At 39.8% G+C, this 10,491-nt stretch overlaps 1 protein-coding gene across 15 annotated transcripts in view; it reads left to right on the plus strand.

Moving 5' to 3' along the window:
- Positions 1 to 5,078, plus strand: part of KAT6B (lysine acetyltransferase 6B) — a 200,977-nt gene extending 195,899 nt beyond the window's left edge. For 14 of the 15 annotated variants that reach the window (XM_075072776.1, XM_075072778.1, XM_075072770.1 and 11 more), the window contains one exon: positions 1,257 to 3,957. In XM_075072776.1, coding sequence (XP_074928877.1) covers positions 1,257 to 3,736 — 2,480 coding nt within the window. In that variant the 3' untranslated portion in view covers positions 3,737 to 3,957. Of the gene's footprint in view, positions 1 to 1,256 lie in introns of all 15 variants that reach the window. The other variant, XM_075072766.1, reaches the window with a different exon arrangement.
- Positions 5,079 to 10,491: the final 5,413 nt, after the last annotated feature.

Here is a 10,491-nt window from a genome sequence, read left to right on the forward strand (position 1 = left end):
TTTACCAGTGTAAAGGTGCCTTATACTGGTATAGTTTAGCCTCCTTCCTGTACAGAAATAAATTATACCGGTGTAAGCACACTTATATTGATAAAATTGCATCCACAGTAGTGAGGTTGAACTGCTTGAACTATACTGGTATTTGTGTATAGATGAGGTCTAAGAGTCTCGTTATCACATTAATCAACTTTTGCAATGAGTTTGGAGTAACCCTTTCAGTGGGAGGTAGTATTTAAGGGTGTAACACTTTTTTCTGAAGCTGTGTCTTTGAAGGCAGCAGTATTCAACACCAAAATACATTTCTTCCTAATTGTTTTTATGGTTAATTGAATTATTTTTTTAATTTCATCTCTGCTTTCAATTTTATTTAGTTCTGTTTCAGAATGTGTTTTTGCATGGAATCTCCCCCACATTTTGGTTTGTATTGCAAGACGCTTCTTGTGAGGAGGAAAAATTATTTTCCTTTTTCAGCATTGGAGCAATAATTTACATGCATCAAACTCAGCATAGTACTTTCTAGAGTTAGAGCACCTTTGTGTATCCAACAGCTGTATCATTTCTCCAGTAACAAAAAGGGTGTAGTCATGCATTCCATATCTAGATAATGAGAATTGATATCCATCTTTTATAAAAGTACATATTACTGTATGAAGGGGTGCATGTATGTGAGCTCTTGTGTGTAAAAATCACTCTGGGGTTGGTTTATCTCACTAGTGGGAGAGATTAACAATAGTGAACTTTGTCGCATTCTGTTTTATTCTACAAATTAGCTCTGTATTCTATTTGTCCACCACATTTTATAAATACCACAAGGTGAGGAGATTGTTTATATTAAATAAAAGGTTTGTAGGGTACATTTTCTGTAGTTTAAAAATGTTTTTGCTTAAAATTCTTTCAGGAAGTATCAGAGGGCATTTTTAAATACATATATAGTTATGAGACTAAGTGTTATAGTGCTACAAGTAAGGTGTCTGTCTACATTTATTCAGCTAGTATGCTATAATGTTTAAAACTCTTGTGCAGTTCTACTGAGTGGGAAGCAGTGGGTGTACAGTAAATGTTACCTCCATTTACTGTCATGTGTGATTATATTAAGAGTATCTGTTGGCAGTATAACTTTTGCTTAATTATCCAAATTTTTTTTAAACAATGTACAAGTTAATTTTGGATTAATCAGTTCTGTCTGTTGATGGAAATAGATTTGTTTATGCAAACTAAGACCTTTTTTTCTTTTCTCTATTCTCTGCTTCCCAAAGACAACACAGAGGATGTAGCTGTCTTGGAAGAAAGCACTAAAGACAATCCTGAACCTTTGAGGTGTAAACAAGGCTGGCCCAAAGGACTGAAGCGTGATGCATCTAAGTGGCGGCAGAACAAAGAAAGAAAGCCTGGTTTTAAACTTAATTTATACACCCCACCTGAGACTCCTATGGAGCCTGACTGCCAGATAATAGTAGAGGAACAGAAGCAAGTATCTGAAGACAAGCCCAGCCAAGTTCTTGCTATTGCAGAGGAGGAGATTAAAGAGCCTGTTAAGAATTTGCAGCCTCAAGATGAGGTAAAAGAGCTGGAACCTGAGCTTCTAAACCCACCCAGTGAACCCTTTGAAATCATAGAAAATGATCTAATGAAAGTAGAGGAAGAAGAAAAAAATGTAGAGGAAGATGTTGCCAGTGCAAAAAATCAAGATAAAGATCCACAGAAGGAAACGTGCGTGCAAAAAGATGAACCTGAGCATTTGGATGATCATGAAGAGGAAGAGGAAGAAGAGGAAGAACCATCTCACAATGAGGATCATGATGCAGATGATGAAGATGATAGCCATATGGGTTCAACAGAAGTGGAGAAAGAGGAGTTACCAGGAGAAGCCTTCAAAGAAGTGCTAGAGAACCAGGAGTCTTTTTTAGACTTAAATGTACAAACTGGTAATTCAAATCAAGAGGACTTAATGGATTGTGGTGTTGACCTTGCAGCTGAGTGTGAAGGTGACCATAATGAGCTTACTGAAGATTCAGGGCCTGTGCCTGAATCTGATGATGATCATACAGATAATAATCAGGACCAAAAGGAGAGTGAAGAGTTAAATTCTGATTTCAAGGAAGAAAATACTGAAAGCATGGAGATTGATTCAGAGACAGTACAAGCAGTCCAGTCTCTAACCCAGGAAACAGCTGAACAGGAAGATGCATTTCAGGACTGTTCAGAGACGCAAGAGGCATGTAGAAGCCTGCAGAATTATACTCATACTGACCAAAGTCCACAAATGACCACACTGGATGATTGCCAACAATCTGACCACAGTAGCCCAGTCTCATCTGTCCATTCTCATCCTAGCCAGTCAGTTCGTTCTGTTAATAGTCCAAACGTTCCTCCATTAGAGAACAGTTATGCTCAAATCAGCCCAGATCAAAGTGCCATCTCTGTGCCATCTTTACAGAACATGGAGACCAGCCCAATGATGGATGTCCCATCAGTTTCTGATCATTCACAACAAGTTGTGGATAGTGGGTTTAGTGATCTAGGAAGCATCGAGAGCACAACAGAAAACTATGAAAACCCAAGCAGTTACGATTCTACAATGGGAAGTAGCATCTGTGGAAACAACTCTTCCCAAAACAGTTGCTCATATAGCAACCTTACATCTAGTAACCTAACGCAGAGTAGCTGTGCAGTGACGCAGCAAATGTCTAATATTAATGGAAGCTGCAGTATGATGCAACAAACCAACATAAATTCTCCTCCTACCTGTAATGTAAAATCTCCTCAAGGCTGTGTTGTTGAGAGGCCACCAAGCAGCAACCAACAGTTATCTCAGTGCAGCATGGCTGCTAATTTTACACCACCTATGCAGTTAACTGAAATCCCAGAGACTGGCAATGCCAACATTGGCCTATATGAAAGAATGGGTCAGAGTGAATTTGGAGCAGGGCATTACCCACAGCCATCTGCCACCTTTAGCCTTGCGAAACTGCAACAGTTAACTAACACACTTATGGATCATTCATTGCCTTACAGCCATTCAGCTGCTGTAACTTCCTATGCAAACAGTGCCTCTTTGTCTACACCCTTAAGTAACACAGGGCTTGTTCAGCTTTCTCAGTCTCCACACACTGTTCCTGGAGGACCCCAAGCACAGGCTACTATGACCCCGCCCCCTAATCTTACTCCACCTCCCATGAATTTACCTCCTCCCCTTTTGCAGCGTAACATGGCAGCATCAAATATTGGAATATCCCATACCCAAAGACTGCAAACTCAGATGGCCGGCAAAGGCCATGTGTCTGTGAGAACCAAATCAGCCCCTCTGCCCCCAGCTGCAGCAGCCCATCAGTCACAAATCTATGGGCGTGCTTCACAGACTGTGGCTATGCAAGGACCTGCACGGACCTTAACGATGCAACGTGGTATGAATATGAGTGTAAATTTGATGCCAGCCCCCGCTTATAATGTCAATTCAGTGAACATGAATATGAACACCCTTAATGCTATGAATGGATATAGTATGTCCCAGCCCATGATGAACAGTGGATATCATAGTAACCACGGATATATGAATCAAACACCCCAGTACCCTATGCAGATGCAGATGGGAATGATGGGAACTCAGCCATATGCACAGCAGCCAATGCAGACAGCACCACACAGTAACATGATGTACACTCCTCCAGGGCATCATGGCTACATGAATACTGGCATGTCTAAACAGTCTCTTAATGGATCCTACATGAGAAGGTAGGCTCTTTGGCGAGTCAGATTACCAAACTGGCGTATTGGATTGATCTGCACAAATAGGAGAGTACGATTTCAAAACCAGCAATCGGTGTGAATGCAAAAACATTTGTTGGCACCATGTTAAAAGCTGTATGCAGCAGAAAGCCTTATACAAGTTTTTTTTTTCTTTTTCTTTCTTTTTTTTTTTTTTTTTACCTCTTTTTTGTTGTTTTTGTTCTAGAGGGATGGGGTTGCGGGTTTGGGGTTTTTGTTTTTTTTTTATTTAAATTTTTTTTGTTTTGGTTTTTTAATTTTAACTGAAGTTCTCTGGAAAGGAAGAATTCTTTCTACGAACTGCAATTACACAGCAGCCAATGGTTCAGAGCCATTTTATGTGCCTGCTCCCATTAAAAATGTGGATACATAGACTCCAAAACTTAGTACTGGACCGTGAGATTTCTCTCCACTTTCCCCCACATGTAAATGCTTTTTAGCATTTCATTTATTGTACATTTTGTTTCTTAAGGTGACACTTCCGCATGCCGCTAATGTCTTTGTTAGTGACAGTGCATTTTGTAGTACTGTACAAGTGTTGTGCTTAACAGTAAGCCATTTCTTAAGTTTTTTGCCTTGATTAGGTTACCCTAATTTGAGGGTAAAAAAACAAAACTATATTTTTGTTAATTATAAAACTTGTAAAAATAAAAAAACCTGTAAAAGCTATTCACCTTTTCATTAGTTCAAAGGGTTTTATTGCTAAATGTTTGGTGTAAAATTGAGACTCTTTTTTCCATTTTTGGTGACCGATATCTGGTTTTTCTTGTGGAGGGGGGGATAAAAAGGCAGCTTTCTGTTTTATAATTGCAGACTTTTTTTGACCGAATGAAGCATATCTCAGTGTTTATTTGTCATGTTTTGAAACATTTTCACATATGTCTAAATACTTGGCAGGATTTTAAAAAATAGTGAATTTGGTGTAAAGTTGCTATTTTATGGAAATGCCTCTAACTTTACATTTTCATTCCATCTGTAGATTTTCTATCTTTATAAAATATTGAAGTTATTTTTTAAGGGAAAAAAAATAGAGCAGTAGCGTGTGAATAGTTCAAACTAAGCTTACAGATCGCATGTAAAAAGGCAAAAGTTATGTGTCTGTTTATATTGCTTCCTTTTTTGTAGCCTTTGTACCTGTACAGAGTGACTGTAAGGGCCAAGCAGAAGAGGCTTGATACTTGTGTAAAATAGGACCCAGTGACACTCTTGTATTTATCTGTTATCTTTTTAGTCAGTCACTTAAAAAAAACAAACAAAAAACCAACAACCCCAAGCTGTACATTTTAACATAAAATAAATTATGATGAGCCATTTTTAGCCTCTTGTGTTTGTCATAGTCTGATGTTGCATGGGAGATTATCACTTTGCCTTACTGTGTTCTTTACGGATCTCTAAATAAATGGAGACATCCTATCTCCTAGAGCTGGAAGGGACCTTGAAAGGTCATCAAGTCCAGCCCCCTGCCTTCAGTAGCAGGGCCAAGTACTGATTTTACCCCAGATCTCTAAGTGGCCCCTTCAAGGATTGAACTCACAGCCCTGAGTTTAGCAGGCCAATGCTCAAACCACTGAGCTATCCCTCCCCACTTAAACAGGTTAAACTTTGTGTATGTTTACCTTGATATATGGAGATCTATCATCTATCTCGCAGAGCTGGAAGGTCATAGAGTCCAGCCCCCTTCCTTCACTAGCAGGACCAAGTACTGATTTTTGCCCCAGATCTCGAAGTGGTCCCCTCAAGGATTGAGCTCACAACCCTGGGTTTAGCAAGCCAATGCTCAAACCTCTGAGCTATCTCTTCTCTCTGACTAGGGTGCCTGATCCAAAGCCTCTTAAAGTCAATGGATTTTGGATTAGGCCTTTAAAGGTTAAATGTAGATTACACTTCACAACTACGTATACTTTGTGAAAATAAAAATATCTAGGATAATTAAAAAAACTTGAATAAAACAAAATATTCAATTATTACATACATAAAACATTACAAAAATTAATATTTAATGAATGTGAAGTGCTTTTCTTTTTTTAAAAAAAGTTACTTTGTTAAAAGGCTGTTTTATTGTAGTGTACACAGTGTTTGTGCTGAGCTGTGTCTCAATATTAAAACTGCATTCCCTTTGTCCTTTTGACTATTATCTTCAATGGAGAGTTATCTAGATTCCAAGATGTTTTGTACATCCAGAATTGAACTTTCCTCACAGGTTTGTATATTTAAACAACTTTGTCCTGGCAACTGTAGATATATAAAAATTGAAAATGTCTCATAAATGCAGTCATCATGAAATGTGTCTGTCAAATCTAGGTCAGGTGCATGTGAAACAAAACCACAAAAAAGAAATATTCTTATAAGAATTTCTAAAAATGTTTCTACACTTAAAGCTGATATTGATTTTTTTTTCATAATTTCAGTTTTTAAATATGGTAGATGTAATAAAAGCATCAGCCATCTTAATTCATCCTTGAAAAACAGATAGAAAAGAAGCTTCATAGGTGGGCATTTAACTGCTCTAAAGTCAGAAATGTGTGTATTACTTAACAAAAACAACACATCTTAATACGCATGGCCTTTGTGTTCAGATTAAGGTCCTGGTCTTGCAGGCTCTTAGACATGTGAGTATCTTTATATGTCTAAACCGTCCCTTTTTAATTTGATGGGACTACTCGTGTGAAGTTACTTCACATATGTAGGTGTGTGTATGAACAGGTGCTACAGTGGTTGTGAGAATCGTCACTCTGAACCCCTGCCTCTTGGGAGTTTCAACTGTCAGCCAGAATGCTGCATTAAGGGCATGATTCTGCAAAGACTTATGCACATGCTTAACTTTATACACTCTGAATAGTCCTGTTGAAACCAGTGGCACTATGCATAGTGCATAAATCTAAACACCTGCCTACATCTTTGCAAGAGCAGCATCTGCCGTAATGTTTTTGCCATAGCCTCTTTATTTTTAGGGAAATACAACAAAGAGAAATGAAGAAAACACTGCTTATTTCAATATGTGATGGGAGATTAACACATGCAGGATAGTGTGTGTGTGTGTGTGTGTGTAAGTTTCTAAAGTGGAGCTCTGCAGCTCTGTCTGTTAAATGATTGCACATTGAAATAGAAGCAGCATATTATGTGACTTGTATTTGTATATTTATATGAAATCAAAAGTAAAGACAACTGGGCCTTACCCACTGCTGTGGGACTCCAGTTTTACAGCACTGTAACTCATTGGCACGCCAGGTCCAACTGTTGTTTTAGCGTGCGATGCTCTGGCCCTGAGCATGCTGAGTCTTGAGTATTGCTAGAGCTTAGCATTGTAATATATGATTGAAAGTTTCATGGAAAATTGTGTACTGTGTGCACACAATAAATACTTTTCAAATACTTAATTTAAAAAACAAATTACTTTCAGAAGGACAAATGCTTTTGACATCTTTTGAGTTCATTTGTGGCATTTATGTGCTGACAACTCTGCTTTGTAAAACTCTCCTATCTCCCTAAACAGATCTGCTCCCTGTGTATATTAAGTGTCACTCACCTCTGCTCACTTTAGTAACAAAGAAGTTTTTACTTCCTTTTACTCCTGTCATCCCTGCAGAACCAACATAGCAAAGAGAATATCAGCTGGATTCTCTTCCATTGAGTGGATCAACAGAATTAGTTGCTGACTTGTAATCTGTGTTCCCTGTGGAGACTATGAGTTTTGCACAGATGCTACTGTAGGAATAATTGGAAGAACATGGGGTTGCTAAAGTGTGAAGAGGGCCTAGTTAGGACAGCAGAACCTTTTATTATGGCTGGTGGTGTGAAAGATGGAAAAAAAACGCCTGACTCTGAACCTCTGGCGAGTTTGCATGGCTGGCACTTAGGTCAGATCTACACTCTCAGCTTGTGCTCAAAAAGTTATGTTGGTCAGAAGTATACGGTGTGATCCCTGATTGACATAGCTGTAAATAGTGTGGATGCAGTTATACTGGCAAAACTGCCTTTGCCAGTATAGCTTATTTTGCTGTGGGAGTGGGGGCTGGCATAAACTATATAGCCAAAAGCTCCTAGTGTGGCCAAATATTTTGTTTGTAAACCGAGCCCACTTGACGTGCAAGCCATTAAATCCCAATGCACTGAAACACCACTCTCCCCAAGATGCCAATTTTGCTCAGTCTCTTGTCAGTCAATCACTGGTAAGTGATTAGCACTGCACATTAAGTTTGGGTTAGTTTAACCAAATTAGGAAGACACAACCTGTGAGCTAATCCTGTTGGAAGGATTGTAATAGCAACAGAAAGCTGTATTGTGTAATCACTTCCAGACACACAAAGCTTTTAATAATTCCACTGTCCCTAAATCTGCACATAATGAGTTTTTACCAGTAAATTAACTAGCTGTCAATCAGATTGGCTAATACAAAACTCCATTTGGTATATTATGCATATATAGATAATGAGAATGGTGACAGTGGAATAATCCAGCAAGCTGCCATATTAAGGGAGGGGTTACCCTGCTGCATCCTATGGCTATATGAATTTACATATTACTGATACAAAAACGGATAACTGATGCAGCAAAGGTCTTTTGATTGATTGTTTTTGCACATAGGAAGAATACATGTGTCTAGTAAATCCATTATTATAGTGATTATTGGGGACTGGATGGTTTGGGGGATTGGTAATGGCAGGTGAAGACTTCCTCTCTCTGTGCAAATGAAGCCCAGATCAGTAATGATCCAGAAGGTCAGGAAGCGGGAGGGTTTTGTGATTAATGTGCAGAATGGGGTTTTATTTCTGGTTGTGCCAGAACCTTTGTATGTAACCTTGGCATGTCACTTAGTCTCTTTGTGTCTCGTTTCCCCCTCACTAAAATAGAGATAATGAATAATAAGCTTGAATAACTCCTGTTTGTAAAGCACATTGAGATACTTTGATGGAAGGTGCTATAGAAAAAGTATTTTCTGTTGCCTGGTTGCCACTGCTGCAGACTATTGGCATAGTCCTTTTTCATTGTCAGGCAGGTGGCAACCAATCATGCTACAGCAAGACGCAGGTCCTGCATCAGGATATTGGATGTTTGTTTGTTTCTCAGCCAATTTGCTTTCTACCTCTTATTATGATTATTTATATGTATTCTTACAGTGCCTTGGAGCCCCAGTCATGGCCCATTGTGCTAGATGCTGTACAAACACAGAACAGAAAGACCCAGCAAGTTGACAATCTAAATATAAGACGAGAGACAGCCGATGGAGAGAGACAGATGGGGAGTACATGGAGACAATGAGACAATATTGTCTAACTGGACAAGACAGGTGGGGGAAGGGCAATAACACACCAGCAGAGTGATGGTGGCAAACATGGCGTTAGATCCCCAGGTGTTAGGGTGTGTTTTTAAATGGATGGCTTTACATAGGAGTGGTTGAGCTAACTGGAAAGAAAAGGGAAAGGCAGTGGAGGGGCAGAGGGGAGAGCAAGGGAGGACAAGTATGGAATAAAACTGGTGAGGCTGTGGTGGAGGGAGTTGGAGCAAACAGCCAATCAGCAAGGCAGAGACAACTTCTAGCGCTTTGACTGGACTGTCCAGAGTGCCTTGAGTTGGCTGCTCCTGCTCCTGCCAGCTGCAAACTCTGGCTGGCTGCTCTTTGCACCGTTTTTTATAATCTCTTCCCCACACCCTTGCTGGGATGATAATGATTTTTCATTCTTGTTATGCAGAGCGTTATATTGATTTTACTCACTGGACCAAGCACTAGTTTCCTAGGGAGCAGCACCCAGAAGAGTCCTCTAGCCTTAGATGGAGAACAACCAACTTGGCCCTTCCTGTGATATTTTTAGAGCCCTCAGGGTATTGGACTCTAATCCATTCCTTTCAGGAGAACTTGTTTTTATCTTTATGGTACAATGGCAACTTGCAGATTCCTAACAGGCAAATGGCTCAGATCCTGTGTTTTGCCAGCTGATGATTTTGCTAATAGGGGAAACCAGAGAATTGGTCTGCAAGGCTGCCATGTGGCAGTCCCTTCCCACTATTAAGAACCACTGTAGCAGGGGGACTCAGCTGTATTCCTAGCATGGGCCACATTTTAATACATGGACTCTTCTCCTCTCGTTGACTATGGAAGAACATCCCTGAGGTAAGTACGGCAGTTGCTTATATTGGAAAGTAATTTTATGGAAATATTTAAGTTTCTTAAGATGCAACAAGCTTCTGGAAATAAGGAAGAGCCAGTGTGTATTCTCACAGACCAGTTGAGAATCTCTGCATAATAGGCTTGATCTAGTCCCTGAGTGCAGCTTGCAAGCAGTGGGCCTTCAGTCTTCGGAGCACGTGATCCATTGTTGTGCCAGATGGATACGTTTAGTAATTTCAGCATTTTGCTTCCTATCCCTGGTGAGGAAATCACTACTCAGAAACCCAGTCGATCCCCATCAGTAGCAAACAGGTCACAGGAAATTGGAATTTTTCGTCTGCTCTCTCTTTCCAGTGAGACTTGTGCAGACACTCGCTTGTCCCTCAGACCCAAGAGAGCTTTGTTGTAATACAATGTCCAGTCTGTTTTTCACAGTAAGGGACATACTAACAAACCAGCTACAAATCCACTTCTAGCTAGGACAGCCACCAAACTGGCCAAGGACAGGAACTAAGGGTACGTCTACACTACAGGATTATTCCGATTTTACATAAACCGGTTTTGTAAAACAGATTGTATAAAGTCGAGTGCACGCGGCCACACTAAGCACATTAATTCGG

This window comes from Chelonoidis abingdonii, chromosome 15 (assembly GCF_003597395.2).
Source record: "Chelonoidis abingdonii isolate Lonesome George chromosome 15, CheloAbing_2.0, whole genome shotgun sequence".
Classification (NCBI taxonomy): domain Eukaryota; kingdom Metazoa; phylum Chordata; order Testudines; family Testudinidae; genus Chelonoidis; species Chelonoidis abingdonii.